The sequence below is a fragment of the Caretta caretta genome, chromosome 6 (genome assembly GCF_965140235.1).
Source record: "Caretta caretta isolate rCarCar2 chromosome 6, rCarCar1.hap1, whole genome shotgun sequence".
In the NCBI taxonomy this organism is placed as follows: domain Eukaryota; kingdom Metazoa; phylum Chordata; order Testudines; family Cheloniidae; genus Caretta; species Caretta caretta.
Window position 1 is genome coordinate 19578662 of NC_134211.1, and position 23241 is coordinate 19601902.

General features: G+C 44.3%; 1 protein-coding gene across 1 annotated transcript in view; it reads left to right on the forward strand.

The window, feature by feature from the left end:
* The window catches only part of LOC125637691 (uncharacterized), a 176543-nt gene that overhangs the window by 125563 nt on the left and 27739 nt on the right, over nt 1–23241 (forward strand). The window contains exon 7 of the mRNA XM_048852538.2: nt 20232–20339. Within this exon, the coding sequence (XP_048708495.2) occupies nt 20232–20339 (108 nt within the window). The remainder of the gene's footprint in view (nt 1–20231; nt 20340–23241) is intronic.

A 23241-nucleotide genomic window follows, 5' to 3' on the forward strand; every position in this document is an offset into this window, starting at 1 on the left:
GAATTCAAAAACCCAAGGTCCTGTGTGCTCTGTTGGGGACCTTGAGCATCCCATAACTTTTTTCATACAAGTAGGAATTTTCCCAGGTGTCTTTGCAAAAATACCCTCTGCTGCTCCTTTTCACTCCCGCTTCTGTTTTCCTGTTCTCTAACTCAAAAATGGTTGCATTTCATTGGTGGTGTGTGTATGTGGTGTGTAAAGCACATTTGGATGCTTTGTGTCATTACTGTTATACTTTATCCAAATATTTACTAAAAGAAATGTATGTATTCTAACTAAATTTTCAAATGAAAAAAGGAAAAACCTGTTACCACATCACTATCTCTGTCTGTGTGAATGGTGGTGGGTGTTCTCACTGGCAGCTGTCACTTTGGAGCTGCTTCTGAGCAGGAAGTCCAGACTGTTGACATGTCTGTCCTATTCTTCCTGCTTGTGTGTAATTCTAGTTGGTATCAACATAACATTACTTAACACAGGGCAGAGAGTCTAATAGTTTGGGGACAAGACTGGCAGCCAGGACTCCTGGCTTCTATAGTTTAGCTATGCTTCTGAATTATTGAGAACTTGGACAAGTCATTTAACCCCTCTGTGCTTCCGTTTCCCAGTCTGTCAGTATTTGTACATCTATAGTCTAGTCCAGCCTCCTGTGCTGAGGCAGGACCAAGTATACCTAGACGACCTCTTGAGGTCCCTTCCCGCCCTACATTTCTATGATTCTGTGATCTCCTGGAAAGCTTCATTAATGTTTCTAAAGTGCTTTGAGATCTTCAGATGAAAAGTGTTTAGAAATAGACAAAGCTATATTTAAAAAAAAATGTAAAATATAACAGCATTTACGTTTTAATTTTTCAGCATTTCCCAGGCACTGGTAGGATGAGTTGGCACAGTGCCTGTGAAGAGGTGGGCAGGCATGTAGTCCACAGATCTCAACTTTAATGAGCAGAGGTCAGGCAACACCCTTGCTTATGACCTAACAGTGAATGCCAAGATAAAGTATTTTTATAGTTAATTTGTGAACATAGTTGATTCCCAGCACCAGTCTCGCTTCCTACATGTCTAGACTTGGTAGTCTAAAAATGATATATTTTTCTACTTCTGCAGTGGAAGAAACACAAAATTACACAACTGTTCACTTGAGTGATCTCATTCAATAGAAACGTGCAGAATGTATATTTTTATAGTCTTCGTAGAGACTCATAGTAGGGACTTGAATCCTGGTAAAGAGCAAACATTATTGTGACCATCTGTGCAGGATCTAAATAGATGGGGGACTGTGGGACAATGATGACCTTGACATTACCAAGCATCAGAACAGAGTCACATGATCCCACATTCAACATGATTTTTAAGAGGAGCTGTAGTTATAGAGCAATCAGTAGTGAAGATGCATACAAATACTCAATTTTATTGAAGAAACAAAACAGATTTTTCAGACTTGACATTGATGCCAATCTGAGTATGAAAGGGACAGGGACACACTTTGTTTAGATTTTATAGCCCTTCTGTGTTCAATTCAATGTTCTTTTAGTCATTCTCTATCACTCGGTAACCTTAGTAGGGAAAAATATGGGAGCCCTCCAGTGGCCATAATAATCCCACTAATTTAAAAAATCAGTCCTAAGTGGTTGGTAGCATATTGGATAAAGTGTCCTCTATTCTAGAAGGATTGAACCAGGTCCTTCAGCTCTTAATGCTTATTAATGCAAAATTATTACTGACCTAAATGGAAGTTTTGCCTGTGTAAAGACTGCAGTGTTTGGTTTAGAGCAGCGGTTTTCAACCAGGGGTCCGTGAGATGATTTCAGGGGATCCACGAAGCAGGGCCAGCAGTAGATTGGCTGGGGTCTGGGGCAGAATCCCGAAGGCCCCAGCCCTGGCACCCTGTGGGGCCCTGGAGTTTTTATAGCCTGTTGGTGGGGCCTCAGAAGGGAAAGGTTGAGTACCCCTGGATTAGACTTCACATCTGTACTTGTAAATTGAAATTAATTAACCCATTGATACAGTTTTAAATGAACTCTTATCATGAATCTAAAGTTGAAGGGGGAAAGAGCTGATGCAATATACTTTTGCCTACATGTACAAAAGTGACTAGTTATTTTGATGCCCAATTTGAGACACCTTAATGGGGCCTGATTTTCAAAGGGTAGGTGCTCAGCACTATTGGATAATCTGGGCTCTTTCTGGGGTTAAAGGTGGGCACCCACAATTATAAGTATGAAAATATAGGCCTTTACATGTAAATAAAAATCCAGATGAGAAAAAAGGGTATATTTTAAAATAACAGTTTGGCTAGAAAAGGGTTAGCAAATTAAATGGTCAAGTTAAAGGAAACTTGGGGCATAATACAAGGGGGGGTCACTTGGTTAACTTAAATTAAATAAAATTAAACAACAGTAATGAGGCCCTATAAAAACCTGAATAGGATCCAGCTTCAATCTGTTGGTCACACTGGATTGTGTGGGTAGACCCTTCACATCTGTGCCAGCAAGTCTGAATCTGACTCCAGCTTCTTCATGGAGACGCAGTAGCCAGCTGCTCCACTGTACCATTAGCTCATGCTGTATTTTGTCCTAAGTAATTATTACTGCATCTCTATCATAAGCAAAGATGGTATTGTATCTTTTTGTACCTCGCAACTGGATGGGGCCCAAATGTTTCAACAGGGCAAAATGATAATAGAACATGAAACTTAACATGAGTCCCGATTAGGTTCTTGACACAAACACAAACACAAACGTGTTCTTGACACAAACTGTGACCTCAGTTTAATGACTTCTGATGTCAACAATTTACAATAACTTCTTGGGTTAACAGCAGTTAGAGCAAATGTGGGTCCAAACTGGCCCTCTCCTAATGAGAGATTGAGCTCTCATTCCTTTATTTCAGTGACTGAAAAGCATAGAGCTCTTGTAATAGAATAAATGGAATTATTTATAATGAACCACAAGGGTTCATGATTCTTCCAGACAGATAAGACATTATCCCAGTGCCAAAGAGCTGACATTTTGCTCCCATTGACTTGAGAAGGAGCCACATTAAGTGCTAAACAGTGAGGGGGTGCGGAAACGATAAGCCAGATGACGTACAGGAACATAAAGAATCTTTGACTTCGCTCCCATTCCACCCTAGCAATTCCAATAGAAGCTTCCATTGGCAGAGATTTGGAAAGATCCCATATGCTATACATGGGGAAACCTGTACATCCAGTATTGCCCGTATATGCATGTTGGAACAGTGACACTGTCATGCAGCATGATATTAAATATAAAATTGCAGGGAAATGCAACCCAAAGCTCAGCTCTGTTTTCCGAAGCAGAGCTTTGAACTGCTTGTTCCCTCATCCACAGTAATTTCCTTTCACTGATAGTACAACATTTGCATTGCTTTTTAGATTAAAGTTGCTGAGATCGCCTGGCCCAGAGGGCTGAATGGTCTCATGAATTTATATCGTGAGTTTAGAAGTTGCACAGATTCCTTCTGCTGGACTCAGAGGATGTCAGTGGATATCTGAGAGCAGTTCAGATGCTGGCCTTAGAGAACCATGAAACTGAATAATACTATTCCAGTGTGGGAATGTGATGCCTTGGAATGAAATCAACTCTAAAGTTTTTCTAAATAAATAAAAATCAAAAGTAAAATCCACTTGCTTAAGCTGATTGTAAAAAGCAGTCTATCATTTTTGCTCCAGTCCCATGGCAGTTATTATACAGTATGCACTTTTTTAATGCTCTCTTGTTCTCATCACTTCACTGACACCCTGCAGCCTGTTGTCTTGAGTGATCTCTGTAGTATAGCGAATGGAACAGTTTGTTAGGGAAACTGCCAGTGGAAAGGCCAACCTTCTCTTTGCAATAAGATTAGTAATGCTAAACTAAATCAATCAGTCATGCTGACTGACTGCTTTTATAATAACTAATAAAAAACCTTGTAGCATAAACCGTTTGATTTTAAGTAGCTTTGGAAGACTTCTCTATCCTCCACAAGTAACTTCACCTCTAAATCTCTCCTACTGTATACATTATTTTTCTACCTTTCTTTATGTTCATCACCTTCCTATGAAGGCGCTCATCCCTTGCCTAATATACCTTGGAATTTATTTTTAACAGGGCAAAACTCACCTTTGAGTTGGCATCCAACTAAGCTGCTTGAGACTTGTGAACTTGTTAACATGTTGTAAATACCCTGGTTGTGAGATTTCATTGTCAGCTTATGTGGCCAGCTGTTGACAGTCCCCCTACCCACCGGCTTCCATTCCCTGTTGCCCTTTCTGGTCGTGAGGTGTCTACTGGCTTTTTACACACAATCTGACTGATCCCACTGCATGGAACAGTTTGTGGCTGGCAGGAGGAAGTGGGCTCTTGCTATCACAATCAGGGATAATAAGTTAGTTGTTTACCTAGCTCAATGCCAGGCTGCTTTTAACTTCCTACAGCAAAATAAAATTTCCTTGAACTATTTCTAGGGCTGGACAGGGTCGTATAGGGTAATTCAAGTTTCCTTGGGAATAAACGGCTGAGTGCTGGAGATAGCCATCAATCTGATAATTGTATAATTAACTTTTGCTCACTTCAAGCCTAACCAAGCAGTCTAAGGGTATGTCTGCCCTGCCATATAAAACCCATGGCACAGAGTCTCAGCCAGGTCAGCTGACTCAGGCGAGAGGGCTAAAAATTGTATTGTAGAAGTTCGGTCTTGGGCTGCAACCTGGGCTCTGAGACCCATCTACACTGGAATTTTTAACCCTGAGCCCGGTGAGCCTGAGCCAGGTGCTCTGGGAGAAGAACCTGAACTTGGGCAGCCTAACACCCCCACAAGCAAACAGTGGAGGCCTCTGCAGGTCTGAACAATCTTGATATCAGAATCTGACCAGAAGCAAAAAGTTCCACTTGAATTATGGAATATGGTTATTTATTTGGATACGGACTCCAGGTGCATCCTATCAACTAACTAAAAATTATAGTACCAAAATCACATCACCGAAACTGAGGCCCCAGGAACATTTCAGCCACTCCACTGCATTCCATACCACTCCAGAAAAACACAAACCCACCACCAGTCATCACATATCCTAATGCATCTCCCACCCTTCACGTTCCTCCTCTGCTCTCTCCCACAATGCCTGCTCAAACAGGTGAGCTCTGTGGTGAATCTGGGAGGTCGGTAGATTCAGGCTATTTCAGACAGAGGAGAGTGAATTCCAGAGACACAGAAAACATCCTGCTAGCAGCTCCCTTTCTTGTATAGCAAAGTGGCTCCAGCACAAGTGCCAGGGCTGATCTCAGAAATGGCACAGACAGAGGTGCAGCCTTGCTCAGGCAGGAGGGTCTCAGGCTGTTGCGAGGCCAATATGTCAGACCCAACACCTTAAATTCCACTTTGGAAGACATTAGACAGCCAACGTGCAGTTCACTGAGTACTGCTCTCATATTCGAACAGCCAGATTCTCAGTTTAACAAGCCAGTTGTTGAAATCGGCACCGGCTTCGGCTTAGGAGTGTATTTTAAGGTGTTGCCCCATGTAGAGTGCACTGCAGTTCATTCTAGAGGTGACAAAGGCATGGATCACTGTATGGTAAATACCTATCTGTATGGAAATGTCAAGATGGATCTACAGTGCAGTGTTTTTGACAGTGCTGTCCATTCTTTAGGTGTATCCCAAAACACTGGATGCCTAGGTACTGTGACACCTTAAAAATACTAAGGGACACATCATTTTACAAAGATAGATTATGCATAATCTAGTGCTTTCTTAGTCAGTTGAGTTGTGGAAGTACGTTAATAAATATGGATTGGATGTATTTACCCTTTAATTTAATTCCTTTGCTGGATAGTCTGTTGGGCTTTCTAGCTGCCTGTGTGCAAATAAGACTACCTTCAGTGTGCGGTGATTTTTTTGTTTAATCTTTGCCATAGCTAACAGACAGCTGCTACTACCCACAGCGTCCTCAGTCCAGAGAATAGGGAAGACTGTCTTACTGAAACAGACAAAACTCAGTCAAGAATCTGTCTACTCTGCAGCCTAAAGAAGGGAAGGGGTACTCAAGCAATAACCTGTAGAGAAGAAGTAATTTAAGAGCGAAAATGGAGGGGGGAGGAAATTAATGTTCATTGCAAGGGCTAGATAATTGCCCCGTTCTAAACTGGAAACAGGCAAAGCTTCATTACTAAAAACAATCTATTGCTAGACTCTAATGGGACCCTTTCAAGCTAATACTGGACCAAAACAAAGAAGCCTTTTTAAAGTATAGCACAGGTTAGGATCCTTCAGCTAGCAGTAGATTCCTCTGAAACACCCGAAGTTCTCAGTAAAGGGTTTCCCATTACCAAGTTTCCTCTCATGCCAGCATGCTTTACTGAAGCTTCTAAACATCTCGATGTCTTGAGCACTACCCTTTCAAACAACCACCGTCCAGGAACAACATTCTCACCTTTGTATGAGTTTCTTCAGTAATGTGGTGATGTGAAATATCATGTGGCAGCACTAGCTAGTACTGAATAATGGCCTCTCAAGAATCCTATCTCACTTAGCAGAGAGGACAACTTGGGAAAGGTTTTATTTGATATCTGAGAGATCCAGTGGTGTCAAGGCAGGACCAGGAAACAGAGTATTTGCTTACATTCCCTAGTTTAACGCTGATCTGTAAGAACTTGAAGGCAAAGTATTCAAATGTATTTAATCATTTCTTCATGGGCAACAAGTATGGTATCCTCCTAAACTAAAAGCAAAACAGAACCGCAAGCCACATTCAGGTTAAAGGCTCAGTGCAGGACCTTGGGGTTCCATGCTGTCACTAATAGAGGAGACCTAGTACCAGGCTTACTCATAGCGCAAATTTTGTACCTGTAACTGTTACAGGTAAGGGTATGTGTGACAGGTTGCCCCCCTTCAAGGTGCCACCTGATGTGTTGAGATGCCAGTGAGCCTGCCTGTTCTGCCAGCATGGACCCCCTTTAACCTGTCTTGCTGAACCAGGCTCTTAAGCTTCCTCTAGCAGACGCACAGGCAGGGCCACACCCAGCTGCAGAAAGACACAGACACTGAGATCAGCTCTGGAAAAACTCAGCTTAAGGGACTTGCCCCAGCACTCAGGTGCGCACCTCCCTTGCAGTGCAGACCCAAAGATATATTGTCTTGCGCTGTATAGAAAAATTTGCACAGCACAAGCTCAAAAAAATTCGCCCTCTTCCTCAATGTGAAGAGAGATAAGCACAGCTTTTTGGCCTCCCTCCCCAACCCCCCCCCCAGTTAGAAATTGCACAAACTGGGTTTAATAATAAACAAAACAAATTTATTAACTATAAAAGGCAGATTTTAAGTGGTTAAAGGGATAGCAAATGGAAAAAAGCAGATTACTAAGCAAATAAAACAAAACATGCAAACTAAGCTTGAGTCACTAAAGAAATTGTCTACAAATAGTAATTTCTCACCCTAAATGTTGTTTCAGGCAGATTAGAGATTCTTGAAAGCCAGGTGCACTGGCCTGTAGCTTGAAACTTCAGGTGGTATTACTCACAGGCTAGATACCCTTGGCTCAACTCTTCTCCCCTCAGTTCAGTTCTTCTTTTCAGGTGTTTCCTAGTGTTTCTTTAGGCGGGGAGGTAGAGGAGAACCCTGATGATGTCACTCCCCTGCCTTATATAGCTTTTCTGTATGGCGGGAACCCTTTGTCTTCTAATGGAAAAACAATGGCATTCCAAGGTGGGGGTCTAGTACCAGGTGACTCAGTCACATGTCTCGGCAGGGTTGTAGCAGCCATTACTTGCAGGCTGTCTGGAGCATCCACAGGAAGACTAAGCTCTTTCACAGTACATTGTCTTTGCTGATGGGACATCAGCGCAGTCTGGCTTTTCCATTGTTATACCTGAAGGGCTAGTTGTGGGTGTCATCCAAAGTAGCACATTTGAAATACAGATACATGGTCAAGATTCCTAGCTTCAGATACAGAAATGATACAGGCATACAAATTGGATAATCACATTCAGATAATCACATGCAGTAAATCATAACCTTTCCAATGATCCTTACATAAGCCATCTTTCATAAAGTATATCTCTTATGCGATATCCATAGCATAATCATATTTCCATAAAGATATGGAGTGTAACGTCATGGTATGATTTTATTTTACTAAAATAACTACACAGGTATAACCTGTGGTGTGGACACTCTTAGATTGGTATAAAGGTGACTTATACTAATATAGCTTATTCCCCTCACCATACTATTTATTATTTATTTTGCGTGTGCATAGTCATCTAGCCAAGCGATGGCATCTTCAGTGGTGGGATGCAGTTCTTCTAGGCCACCACTGAACCTAGTCAGAGGCATTCATCGACAATGTGTGTCATCGTCTGTGTCGCACCACAGCTGCACAAAGGGCTGTCACGAAGGCCCCAGCGATAGTGGTAGGGTGCACGGAGACCATGCCTGGTCCAGAACCTGTTCAGCAGGGACCGTTGAAGACTGGGCAGGTCAAAACGAAGCAGGGAGATTGTGGGGTCGGCAACGAGGGACTGGTTTTATAACAGAGATCCATTCCTCTCGCCAGAATGTTTCCTCCCTAACATCCTGGTGTGGCGGATGAGACCATAATAGGTGACATGATGGCAAACGTGCAGCTGGTGGCTTAAAAAGGTCACTGCTATATAGCTATACTGCTGTACACCTTTTGACCAATATAACCGTGTCCACACTAAGGGGCTTGTAGTGCTTTAAGTATACCAATAAAGTTAAAGCAGTACAACTTTCTAGTGTAGGCAAGGCTGAGCCCAAAGCCTGCGTGTGCTACAGAGTTAGTGGAATAATTAGTTTCTGGCCATTAAAATAAATGGAGTTATGCCAGGAATAAATTTTGACCCACTGTGATTTGGCCCTGGGGGAGCAGGGAAAGAGGAACATGCGGTGTGGTTGTTCCATAACTGCCTCGAGCTGCTGTGGGTGTGCCCCAGATTATCTGGGAGGGGCCTCCCTTGGAAGATTCTCAGCCAACAGATGGTCTGTTTTTAGGCAGAGTCTGTATCAGCATTACAGAAAAGACAAGCCTCACCTCCCTTTTTCTCTGATCCTGATGATGTGTCTGTGCAGTGACTGCTGCTTAATAAAACGAAGGCTGACAAAGCTGCTCAGGATGAACCAGCCAGTATGCTCAAATGCTCTTTCGTGTCTGACCGAGACCCCCAAGAGTGAATAATCTGTCAATCCTGGTGGCAGCAGAGGGAGGGAAGGGCTGGCAGAGAGACGGTTGTTGCAGTGTTGTTCTGCCAACAGTTGGTGAAATCAGGCCCCCCGATTCCTGCCGCAACACCAACAACTGGAATAAAAAAGAACGTGAACCCCTGGCTGTCCATATCCGTGTGCACACCTAGGCTGAGTACCACTGTCTTAGGGCTAGTCTGCACAGGCAACGTTCAATGGGGCTTATGGAGTCACGGCAGAGCACTGGGCGGGGCGCAGCTCCCACGAGGGGCACAGCTCCCAGGGCCGGTGCACCGTCTGCACTGGTGAAACTTGCAGTGCTCAGGGGGGTGTTTTTTATAGTAAACCTGGCAAAGGTCTTAAATACGACTTGCAGAAGAAAAACATCCCACCATGTTTGTTCTTCTTTGTGCTATACCATGGAGGCCTGAAAGCTATTTCATTTTTTTTCCCCCTTTTATTTTGAAATAGCAGGACTGTTAAGTTTCATCATAGCCCTTCAGCAAAATCAGGTTTTTTTCCCAGGACTGGAGAACTGGCTTGGAACCTTTCTCAGCTCTTAATTGATGAGGCAGGAGAATTTGAATCTCTTAACAGAGCTTTTCCTCCCAAGTGTGTGTATGAGGGAGGAAGTATTAGCAAAAACAACTGAGAATTGGGCTAATAATCCCTTCCCCTCTCAGTTGCTCAGGTTTGTTTCTAGTGATGGATGTCATAATCCCCCTAGTTCTCCAGCTGTCCACAGCGTTCTCCAGCAATACAGAGAAGTGAAGACTTATGTGATCTCTGAGTGTGAGAGAGATAGAGAGAGAGAGAAAGGCAGAGACCCCTTCTTTATTTTATTTTTTTGTGGGTGGAGGGGGAACCTTTCTGCCCTCCTCTGAACATCATTTAAAAAAGAAAGTGACTCCCTTTCTTCACTGCTTTTTCTCTCTGCAGCAAATGAAGAGAAATTGTTAATGCTACGCATGGGGCTTTATCTGTGGGGCTCACGTGAGTGGCTAACTTGCACTGTGCTCTGAAAGCTTACTCTAACAGAGCTAATGCAACTCATTCCAACTAACCCTGGACATCTTAGAAGAGTGGCAGTTGGACTGGATCTGAGGCTGTAGCCTCTGGGATTGTAACTATTCTTCAGGTTCCAGCTCTTAAACTCCCTCCGTCGATTGCTTCTTGCGAGTAGTTAGGCTGGGTTTACGCTACAGCCTGGTAGCAGTAGAACTACGTCGCTCAGGGGTGTGGAAAATCCACGGTGGAGACAGCGCTATGTTAATGGGAGGACTTCTCCCATCCACGTGACTACTGCCTCTTCGGGAGGTTGAATATCTATGCCGACAGGAGAAGGTCTCCCATCAGGGCAGGTAGCATCTTCGCTAAGACCTACAGCGGCACATCTACACCTATGCAGCTTGCGCTGCTGCAGTGCTAAAAGTGTAGTCAAGCCCTTAGGCTGCTTGCTGTCAGACCAACTCAGAAACAACTGGTATCCATCAAAATATACTGCACATGAAAGTTCAGGTTTTAAATGACTGACAGATCATCAAACAACCAGCTTTATGGTGTGAAAAGGAATTGAACAAGTTTTCTTTCCTGGGGTTCGTAACGGGAAGCTTTTTTTTTGTCCCTGATCCCAAAGATCTTCAGAGCTCAGCTCCTGCTGTCAGAGCCGAGGTTAGTAAATAATCACAAAGGAGAGGGAGAGAGGGAGCATGTTTCCTTTATAGATGGGTCATTAATTTTACGGGAAGAGGAGCTGTCCTGGCACTGGCTCATGCATTAAAGGTGGTTGCTACCTTATGATAAATGAAGGCATTTTAAAAAGAAAAAAAATTTATATTTATATTGATATATATATTTATATATATATTTGAAGCTGTTAGAAATCCACATCTTATTCACCCTGTCTTTGCCTGCCAATTTAATAAGTTTATGATGGATAGTGACAAAATGAAAGTGGGTCAAGTGGGTAAGAGATTTTTAGTTTGTTTTTGTTGACACCTGATTAACAAAAACGCTTAACAGCTGGAAGAAAAGCCTTTTGGTTAGAGATTCAGCACCCCACCCTTTTATAAAGGCTGATAGCACTCTTCCATCATAATGCTGGGTGCTTTTCAAGGGAGACCATAAGCAGAAGGGTGGGGAACTTAGGCTTGATCTGATATTTCTGTGAGTGGGGGAAAAAAAAACTTGTAATAAGCAGTTGCAGAGCTTTATCCATCATGAAGCCTAGAAAGGAAGGATGATCTTGTAGTTAAAATGCTGAACTGGACTTCAGGAAACTTGGGTTCAGTTCCTGGCTTTGCTAGTCTTCCTGTTTGACCTTGAGCATGTCACTTAGGGCTTGTCTATATGATGGGGTAATGCACCCTATGGGTGTGTGATTTCTAAAGTGCACTAACATATCATGCATTAATTAGTATGTGTAGATGCTGCTGGTGTGGACTAAAGGTTCCCAAGTGTGCATGAATGTAGTATTGTGCACTAGGGAACCTTCTGTGCACACCACCAGGGTCTACTTTGACCAATTAAAGCATAACATATTACTGTGTTTTAGAAGTGTCACTCCCTCTAGGATGCATTGCTGCTCCATGTAGACAAACCCTTAATGTCGCCATACTTTAATTACCAGCTGACATTTCTTTCTCCTATCCTTTGTCTTGTATCTTGTAAGCTCTTCAGGGGAGGGATTGTCTGTCTGTATAGTACCTATGGCAGTGGGGCCCAATTTTAGTAGGGACCGTTAGGTGTTAGTGTCCTAGAGATACTAAAAAGAAGGTATAAGCCCTTTTATTCTTTCCTCTTTAGGTCTCCTTCAACTAGGTGACCAGGTAGCAAGTGTGAAAAATCGGGATGGGGGTGGGCAGCGGTAATAGGTGCCTATATGAAAAAAAAAAATCCCTGAATATCAGGACTGTTGCTATAAAATTGGGACATCTGGTCACTCTACTTTTAACATTAGGTATGGGAGGCAGCTGCTCCTCTGCTTCCCTATTGTTTCCCAAAGGCCTGGACTTCTAACCTTTTGCAAAGATATACAGCAAGATAGCGATGTTTAAACAAAAAAATCCTTTCCCCCCTGAAACAGGAAGCAGCTAGAAGAGGTTAAGAAGAACTAACTGCACCCATTATGCTCAGTCATCTCATCCCCTGGTGTAGATTGTCATTGTCTCTTACAATGTCTTCATTTTCATTTTGGGTTTCATTGTGGAGGGAAATTGCTCTTTTTTCCCAGGGCTTCGAGGTTTTACCACTTTCATTTTTGTGGGTGGTGGGAGGAAAGAAGCCATCAGGTAAATGACCCAGAGGCAGTTTGTTAAATACAATCTTAGGGCTTTTCTACACTTACATTTTATAGTGCTCTGACTTGCTGGCTCAGGGTTGTGCAAAATCACCCCCCTGAGTGCAGCAAGTCTGAGCGCTTTAAAGTGCTTGTGTAGACAGGCTCTGAGCGCTGGGAGCTAATCCCCTGGTGGAGGTGGATTACCAGGAGCTCTGGGGGAGCTGTCTCCCAGTGCTCCCGCACAACCACACTCGCACGTCAAAGTGCTGCTGTGGGAGTGCTCCTGCGACAGTGTTTTTAAGTTTCCAAAGTGGCCATGCCCTTAGCTTGGTTTGTTACGCCCTTTCTACCTGCTACACTCCCAATGGGGTGTTGAAAGCTGTTTACTGAATCCTGGTGAATTCATTAAAGTTCAGCAATAACATTTGCTGAATGTTCAGATTCAAAGCCAAATGTTTCCTCCCTGCAGAGTTGAGCTGCTTATTATACCTCAGGAAAATGTCACTGCTAGCCTCGAAGTCTCTAATCCTTTGGAAATAAATTGATCAGGAGGGAATTTTAACTGATTCAATATGGGGTTCCTGGCTTTCATCTCCTCCTTTGTGCTAAAGTCATCCAGACTCCTGCCTGGAGCAAGGCTTTCATTGGTTCTTCATCAACATCTCTGTGGCTTAAGATTTCTCTTCCTCTTCCTGTCTCACACACTGGTTTCCCTCCCCCCCCCGGGCAGGCAGTTGTGGGGGTCCTGGAAGAGGGCAGTCAGGGGACAAGGAGCGGGGGTGGGAGGATTGGATGGGTTGGGGGCTCCAAGGGGGACAGTCAGGGGGCGGGAAGTGGGAGGGTGCAGATGGGGGCGGGGGCCAGGCTGTTTTGAGGGCACAGCCTTCCATACCTGGCCCTCCATACCAGTTCGTAACCCCGATGTGGCCCTCGGGCCAAAAAGTTTGCCCACCCCTGAACTAGATCCAAACATGAAATAGGTTTGGGTCTCAATGTTCTGCAGCCAGCTGCTCCAGAGACCAGGTAACAGAGCCTTCAGTTGGACTGAGACTCTGGAACACTCTCCAAAAGAGATCAGCATGCTACTCTAGCCATCCAACAGGCCATAAAATGTCCCTTTTCACCCTAACATTTCCCAGAGTGGAAGAAAATTAGCCTGCTCGAAAATAACAGCCCATGATTAAACCTGGAGCTGGATAGAGTAATGACATCTTGCTTAAAATCAGGGCCTCCTACTACATCTCAAATGGGATGGAGATCTGACTGCACGTGTGCAGCTCCTACTGTTGTTTTAATTCTTGTTCAGTATTCACATACCAAAGATGTGATCTTGCAAATGCTTGTTGCCAGGTGTGGTGCTTGCGTACTGCGAGTGGGCCCATTGAAGCCAAAGGGACTATTTGCAGTAGTAAGCTTTCTGCCCAGTTGTAAGCATTTGTAGGATCAGGGTCAAAAGTGGGACAGCCTTTTGGAAGTGCTTACTATAGACAAGAATGTTGCATCGTGATGTTATTTGCACCCTTGATCGTATTCTGTCATGGTATGAATGTTAAGAATCATGGGCTCATCTAACTTCCACATGAAATTAATTGAAAGGAACAGTGTTCTAATCATGTCCCAACTAAATGGGGAAATATCAGAGTGCAGCAGAATGGCAGTGTAATCTCAACATTTATTATTAGCCCACATGCTGGTGTGATTGTCCTTGTACTCCTGTCTGTCTGAATCCACCCTTTGTCTTTTGTCTTATATATAGGCTAATCTTTTTGGGTGGCAGAAACTGTTTTTTGTTCTGTTTGTACAGCACCTAGTACGATGGGGTCCTGGTCCATGCCTAAGGCTCCTGTGTACGACAGTCGTGTAGAGAAATAAGGCAGCATGGAAAAGTGAATTCATTGCCTCCTAGCCCAGGACACCGACAGTTATACCGTTACCTTACAAATCAACCTACAGAGTCACTTGAGTGTTTTGATACGTGTAAACTGCAAGATAATATAAAATAGGTACCACGTTCATATTCGCTTTATTTGCCTATGTACAAATGCATGAACTTGATTCCGTTCAATATACAAAGCAGGGAAATAATTCTGTAAAACTGATTGTAAGATAAGTTGGGATAGGAAGCTGAAAATAGAAACCTTTGTACCCAGTGTAGGAAACTGAATGGAGCTGTGTTCAGGAGCACGTCAGTAACTCAGTGGCGTATACAGTAAAGCAGGCTTTTTTCTGAAGCCACTTAGAGTCTAAATGCTCAGGCCACCACTGCAATGTAGCAGCCATCATGCACTAACGCTACATAACAGTGAAGAAAACACCCCATGGAAACAGCCAGTGAAATTTAAGTAGGCAGAATGTAAACGGCAGGGTTAGCGTTTGAGCAGCACCCAGGCCAATTTAAAGCGCCACGGGGTCCTTAATAACTAAGGCTACGATTTTGGGACAGATGTCACAGTGTTCATGATAATCATGAATTTGAATGTAGTCCATGACGAGCTCACCCTGCAGTGACGGCTCCTGTCCTGCAGGGCTGGGCTCAGCTCCCTGTTCTGGGTGTTGTGACCTGATGGAGGGTTGGGCATGCCAGACCTGAGTGCGTCGTGACCACATGGCCAGGTCACGATACTTGGAGCAGGGAGCTAGGACCAGCCCTGTGGAAGAGGAGCTGACACTGGAGTAAGTGTGGGGTGGGCTCACTCTCCAAACCCGACCCTCTTTTCCATGCCTTGTCATTTGTCCCCGCATCTCTACTGTGAAATTTATTAAAAATTTCTATGCCAAAATCATTGCCTCGTTAGTCACAGGTGGTGGGATTATTTGTTGGTTTTTTTAATGTTGCAGCTGAAAGACCATTCAAGGTTGTGGGGAAGATGGGTTGAACTCACAAGAAGAAAACTGTTGTACTGTCTGGAGTGGCTCATGACAGTCAATGCCTACTCCAGGGCAGATTGTCAGAAACAGGGCAGGCACCCCAAAGTGGTGGTATGTTCTATAATTAGATTTCACCAAAGCAGTAACAAATGCGAATGCCTGCATTTCTACAACAGTTGCACCGTGGAGACACAGTCCCATTAGACTCTCCAGTCTATCTTGCCATGCAGGCAGACTGGACTAAATGATAAATGGTCACTTGCATCAAAAATCACACAATATTCAGGTTGCTTTCAGTCCAAAGAGACCAGTCATTTACCCAGATCAATTGGTAGTCTGGATCTTACACCAAAGACAATGCCAGTAGCCAATCCTGTAATCAACTATTTTAAGATTTATTAACTAGAAAAAGGAATAGGAGTGTTATTTACAGATTAAAGCAAGCAAACATATACGCACAAATGAGTTACCATCTAAATCCTAGGAGTGACAGAGTTGTAGTGATCTGTCAATTGAAAGAGTGTGTCAGGGCAGAAACCAGGTAACCCTTGGGGATTTCTGGCTCCAGTTTGATTTCTCTGGCTCTGTGAGAGTTCAAACAGCAAAGAGATGAAAAATTTTCACATATGCTATTTTAATTTCCATCGTCAAGCATTCAAAGTGATGGGATGAAGCCTTCTGCATGTACTGCTCCATGGTTGCGATAGAGTCATTAACTAATCCTTTCTATGATGATGTTTCTTGATAGCCCTCCTGGATGGGCAGTGGGGAGGATTCCCATGTATGGGTTCACAAGTTCAGAGCAAACATTTTCAAAGTTGTAAAGAAAAACTTACATATTTCCTTACAGCATGGAATGTAGACGTTACAAGTGAGATTAATGCATGCAGCAACTTACAAGCATTTCATAGAGTCTAAACACTGACGTTCTTATCAGACTAATAGCTATTTTGAGCAAAACTAACATACAGGTGAACTGGACTGGTGTCCAGCTACGAGTTTGTCAGTTCTTAGCTAATGCCAGTAGCCTAGGCAAGAGCTGGCATCTGGCCTGCTAGTGTCACAAAAACATCTTGAAATTTTTTTAAAACATTCATGTTTGATAGAAGGGATGAAACTTTTTAAAATTTTTTTTTTTTTTTTTTTGCCATTGATGATTAAAGAGCTTTTCATCAAGAAAGAAACTGACCTGACGAGGGGAAAAATGGAAGAGACTAGACACAAACACATTGCAAAAAAACAACCAAGCGTGCACTTTTGTTTTTCTAATGTTAGGAGTATCATATGAAGTATTTTACTTCCTTCCCAGTAGTAGTAATCAGAATATTAGCCCAGATCATTCTCCCATGTTTTAAAGCCACAGTAAGGTGACCATATTTCCCAAAGGGAAAACGTGTAGGCTAGCCCGAGGTGCGGGCTACAAATGCTTACAACTGGGCAGAAAGCTTACTACTGCAAATAGTCCCTTTGGCTTCAATGGGCCCACTCGCAGTACGCAAGCACCACACCTGGCAACAAGCATTTGCAAGATCACATCTTTGGTATGTGAATACTGAACAAGAATTAAAACAACAGTAGGAGCTGCACACGTGCAGTCAGATCTCCATCCCATTTGAGATGTAGTAGGAAGCCCTGATTTTAAGCAAGATGTCATTACTCTATCCAGCTCCAGGTTTAATCATGGGCTGTTATTTTCGAGCAGGCTAATTTTCTTCCACTCTGGGAAATGTTAGGGTGAAAAGGGACATTTTATGGCCTATTGGCCCCCCTTATCCCGTGCACGGGGCTGTCCCGAGCTGCTTGCCTGAGTCCTCTCCCTCCCCTGCACGGGGCTGGGTCCCATTTGGGACAGATGTCCACTTTTGCCAAAAAGTCGGGATGGCCGGGACAGGGCTTAAAAAACAGACTGTCCCAGCCAAAACGGGGTGTACGGTCACCCTAAGCCACAGGAACAGATCATTTGTGTCCGTGGAGATTCCCTGACAACCCAGGATTGTCCAATTAGGGAGTGTGGTGGTGTCCCCCTTTCTCCCATGGAAAAATCTTTCACCCAAACCTGGATGACGATGGGACACAGGCTCATTGATGCCAGCTGGCAAAGGGTTCACTACTCTGTCAGCAATGCCTAACAGTCCTGACAAACTCGCTACACCCAACACATTGCTATCATCGTACTTCTCTATAAAGCATGTTGTGTGAGATCTTAAATGAAAGCCAGAAGCATGCTGATCCTCATCATCGTGTGTTGTGTGTACGGGTTATATTTCAGAAGTTGTATGTGCTAAATACATGTTTTAAAAACTCTGTCCAAGACAGAACTGACAAACAGGTTTTGGGTCAGACAAAGGCCTGTATACTCACCTGTCTGCCTAGATTCATATGTAGATTAAGCATTGTAAGCCAAAAGAATGGAAGTGCTGTTGACATGAGGCCGGTTTTGTTCAAAATCTTCATAAATGATCTGGAGGATGGTGTGGATTGCACTCTCAGCAAATTTGCAGATGATACTAAACTGGGAGGAGTGGTAGATACGCTGGAGGGCAGGGATAGGATACAGAGGGACCTAGACAAATTGGAGGATTGGGCCAAAAGAAATCTGATGAGGTTCAATAAGGATAAGTGCAGGGTCCTGCACTTAGGACGGAAGAACCCAATGCACAGCTACAGACTAGGGACCGAATGGCTAGGCAGCAGTTCTGCGGAAAAGGACCTAGGGGTGACAGTGGACGAGAAGCTGGATATGAGTCAGCAGTGTGCCCTTGTTGCCAAGAAGGCCAATGGCATTTTGGGATGTATAAGTAGGGGCATAGCGAGCAGATCGAGGGACGTGATCGTTCCCCTCTGTTTGACATTGGTGAGGCCTCATCTGGAGTACTGTCTCCAGTTTTGGGCCCCACACTACAAGAAGGATGTGGATAAATTGGAGAGAGTCCAGCGAAGGGCAACAAAAATGATTAGGGGTCTGGAACACATGACTTATGAGGAGAGGCTGATGGAACTGGGATTGTTTAGTCTGCAGAAGAGAAGAATGAGGGGGGATTTGATAGCTGCTTTCAACTACCTAAGAGGTGGTTCCAGAGAGGATGGTTCTAGACTATTCTCAGTGGTAGAAGAGGACAGGACAAGGAGTAATGGTCTCAAGTTGCAGTGGGGGAAGTTTAGGTTGGATATTAGGAAAAACTTGTTTACTAGGAGGGTGGTGAAACACTGGAATGCGTTACCTAGGGAGGTGGTAGAATCTCCTTCCTTAGAAGTTTTTAAGGTCAGGCTTGACAAAGCCCTGGCTGGGATGATTTAATTGGGAATTGGTCTGCTTTGAGCAGGGGGTTGGACTAGATGACCTCCTGAGATCCCTTCCAACCCTGATATTCTATGATTCTATGAGTCAACGCGGGGGATGGGGAGTCAACAGGAAGAGAAAAAAAAGCTACGGGAAACAGCTTTCGTCTAGAGGTGCACTGTCATCCAGGGGCAAAAAGGACAGCCCTTTTTGCATCCGTGAATGGTGGATCCCAGCCACGTAGGTTGCTGATGCTGGAAGATTGCTTTAGTTTGGAAACTGCTTAAGACAAGGATTTTAGCTTGTTAAAGTTAAGTTCAGACTCTAGGAAGTGTGCTACATTTTTAATTTGATATGTAACCATTTCTGTTTCCATTATCCTTACTCCGTATCTCTTGAATCTTAATCTTCAATCATACATTTATAGTGAAACAGTTATAAGTGTATCTCTGTGTTGTGATGTTATAAAGGACCGGATCCTGAGTTGTGCCAGTCAAGCTGTGTGTATGCTGTTCCCTTGGGTACAGTGAATTTGGTGATTACTATGAGGGTATGTTTACACAAAAATTAAACACCCGGGGTTGGCCCGGGTCAGCTGACTTGGGCTCGTGGTGCGTGGGCTGCAAGGCAGTAAAATGTCTGTGTAGACGCTCGGGCTCGGGCTGGAGCCTGAGCTCTGGGATCCTGTGGGGGGAGGAGGTTGCCTGAGCCCAAACGTCTCCACAGCAGTTTTTAGCCCCGAAGACTGAGTCAGCTGACCCAGGCGAGCCGCTCTTTTATTTCAGTGTAGATCTACCCTGAGAGTCCAGCGACAGGAGCTGGATACTGCAGGGAGTGCTCCAAGGGCTCGGGGCTTGGCGTGTGCCTATTGCTAGCTTGCACAATAGATGGCAACATCTGTGCAGACCTGGGAGGCAGGGATTATGTGGCCACTGGCTGCTGGGTTTCAGCCCTGGCAGGCACAGAGCAGACTGCTTCACACTAGGGGCAGGTGTTGTGAGGTGCTTCACAATGCTGGGAATCCCTGGGGAGTATCACACATACTCTGGGCCATTTGTGCTGAGCCTCTAAACCTTCTTCCTTCCCCTGCAGCACCATCTCCTCCCTGACAGCATAGCTTCAATGCAGATACACTCCATGAAGCTCCCCAGCGGGAGCCCAGTATTCATTGGGCCCAGTCTGCCCTGTGCAGACTGCTCCCTGCGGCGTTGACGGGGAGGGGTGGGGTACTGCTGCCAAAGTCCCCAAGCTCTCTTCCATGCAGAATGGGGAAGATGCATGTGTGGATGTTGGGGTCTGGTCCCTTCCAGATGTACCATGCTGCCTCTGGAAGGACAGTATCTCTGTCTGCAGAGGAGAGTCTCAGTGAAGATCCCCTCACTCTTACAGCATGTGAGTGCTCCTGCTCTGTCTTGGATTGAATTGACCTCATAGAGGGAATTAACAATGGCTGAGACTGTAAGAGGGGGTCATTTAATTACCAAATCATTCACTGCCATGTCGATGGTCTCCTCGAGATGCTCCACTTAGGAGGCTTCTGTGCTTGAAATACATCTGTCTTGGAGGCTTGTCGCATTAACGTTATCCTGTTTTCCATTTAATCTGCAGATGTTCCGCAGGGTTTACAAAGGGATCCCCCTGCAGGTGCGAGGCCAGGTCTGGTCACTCCTGCTGGACATCGAGAAGGTGAAGACTGAGAATGAAGGAAAGTATGAGGTATGGTGCCTTCATAGCAGTGGTCACAAGGGGATGTGTGTGTGGATAAACCTGTGGCCAGTCTGCTGGGATTCCGGTACATCATGATAAGTTAGACCCGCACTCTTGCAGCCTGAGCCATCAGAAGGTGGGAGATGATGGATGGATGTGTGATCTCTTGATGGAGGGGTTTTGGAGAGGGAGACAGAATACCGTCTGTGTCCCTTCCCCAGTAGGCAGTGGTGTAGTGAATACCATTCAGCAGATGTTAACTTTTGGTTCCCACTAGTGAAATAGGTGAAGGAGTGAATCACTGCTCCTTTCACTGTGTTCTGTCTCTTTATCACCACTGATCTGGGAGACAGTCCCATAAGCCTTTCTTCCTCTACATTCAGAGGTGCTACAAGTAAGAATACAGACTGAAAATAAAAAGAGGATTGACTCTTTTTGTCCATTTGTACCCTCCACCCCACTGTGTCAACAGGACCCTAAATCCAGAAGCTCTTTCTGGCATATTGGTTGCTTCAAAATGTACTACTGGGACTCTGCCAACAGATGTTTTAGATGTTGCTGTATCTGATTGAAACTGGTCACTGAAGATAGTGGCCAATGTTTTCAAAAGTGACCACAAGTTTTTGGGTGTGTTGGGTTTGTCTGGGGGAGTGGGACGTCGAACTTGAGATAGCTTAAATAGTAGGTGCTCAGCATTTTCTGGCTCCTTTTTAAAGTGTCCCAAATCCGCCAAAAACTGAGACAGCAAAAATCTCTCTTCACTAGTTTTTGCTCTTATATTTTCATTGCACAGCTGAGTTTGATGGATGAATTTTCAAACCAATATGGAAAAGGATTTTAGCAGCATGACCCAATTAAAGTCCAGGGAAAATCACATAGCTGAGAATTCATTTAAGGATTTGTGTATTTAAGAGTTCTGGGTTATGAAACATCCCCCCCTTCCCCCACTCCCTCATTTCACTGAAATTTGGTTTTGCTGGCAGCATCATTGCAGCTCAGGTTGAAATGACCAGTGTCTCCTATTTTCAGACCCTCGGCCCTTTTATATAGAAATATCCTATTGAAATAGTCTATTAAAAATTATTCAGTTTACAGGATTTCCTTTATAAATAGGAGAAAAGTCTTGATTCCGTTGCCTCCCGTTAAATCTCTTTACAAAGCTAGATCTTTTGAGGATTTTTTGGCATGAACTAAACAATATCTGTGTATGTTAAACAAGAAATTGAACAAGAGGGCTTATTGAGTTTGATTGTAATAAAAACATTTTAACAAGAAACATAGTGGCTACTTTCCAGCATCCTTTTCTGCATGCAGTTCATGGGAGCACTAGGTCAATAATTGTTCTTGCTTCCTAATCACCCCCCGCAGCCGCCCTCATGGCACTTCCGTGATTGTCCCACTACCCTCACCCATTAGTGGTTTCCACTCTTTCCTGATCGGTTGTTTGTCGTCATCCTAAATGTGTCTGGGTTTCAGATATCAGGCTAGTAGCATTTCTGCAGAGCATGTGGCAAAGATCACTTGGTCTTTTGCTCCCCAAACCCAACAGAGGACAGGAGTATTATAGAAGCAGCATGCAGGGCCTGTGGAGGAGTGGGGGGGGGGAAGAGGGGAGAAAAGCACCTCCCATAGCTGTCTGGAGCTTCCTCTGGCCAGCTGAGTGCTGCTAACAGGCACAGGAGGGAGCTGCATGCCAGAGAAAAGGTATTCACAACACAGGGGTCTTTAGAACTTTGTATTCTTTCTGGCAATAAGAACAATACAGTAAAGCAAACACAGCATAGCCCCGTGGTTACATTTCAGAGGCAGAGGGTAAGAGAGTCAAGTGTCTCATCCAGTAGACCCAAGTATTTCTAATAATTTCCTGCCTATTACAGTTAGTCAAACATAGATATTAATAGCAAAATCTTGCTGGTATATATAATCTCGTAAGACATACAAGAACATGGAACCGAGATCATCCCAAAAAGCAGGGTTAATGAGGTTTCTCTCGCATTTTTTCTCTCCAACCATCATGGGAGAGGGTACAGAAGAGCCCCAGCATGCCATGCCGCACAGTAAGTAAAACAATCTGAATGAAAGTCACAAGTAGTTTAATGATAAACTCCTGAGGGGTCTGCAATAAACAGGAACCACACAGCGTAAGAGCCTTTGCATGACACAAATCCCTGAAAGCAGCTCTTCTTAATCTTCCTCAGCCTTGGCGTCACCTGAGGCCAGCAATTAGTTCTCTTTCTAATTTCATCCAGAAGAGGTTTGGAGTCCAGTTCTCAGAAACCATGGATTTGTGTGTTGGGATCAAAATAGCTGCCTTGACTCTTTCCTCTATAATGCTTGCTCTAAGGGGGCCCAAAGTCAGTCAGTCTCTCTCTCTCTCCTCCTTGCCTCTGCCAGGGAGTTTAAATCAAGAGGAAAAAATATTTTGTGTGGGATTTTCATAAGTGCTCAGCATTGGCCTTTCGCTGCTCCCGCTGAGGCCAACGTGGAGTCCTGGGTGTGGAACAAGGCCAATACTGAGCTGTCTTGAAATTCCTTTACACAGAGCTGCTCATGCTGTTTTCAGGACTCTCCCTGTCCCTAACATCAGGCAGGGCCATCATAATAAGGCTACTAGTGTCCTCGTTCTTCCCACGTTTACCCATAGGGATCTCTATGTAATGAGTATCTCCTTGCATATCTAGCTGGAGGAGCTTCTGGTTACAGGGCCAGGACGTACAAGGTCCTGAGCTCTTGTTGAGAGGTGTTGAGTACCCTCATGTCAGTGGGAGCTGCGGGTTCCCTGCACCTTTCAGCGGGCATTCAGCATCCTGCAGGATTAAACCAACACTCCTCTATGGAGCTCAGCAAGTCAGTTGTTTTTTGTCTGGGATCCCCAACAATGGCAGGTTTTATGGCTTCACCTGGTTCCTAA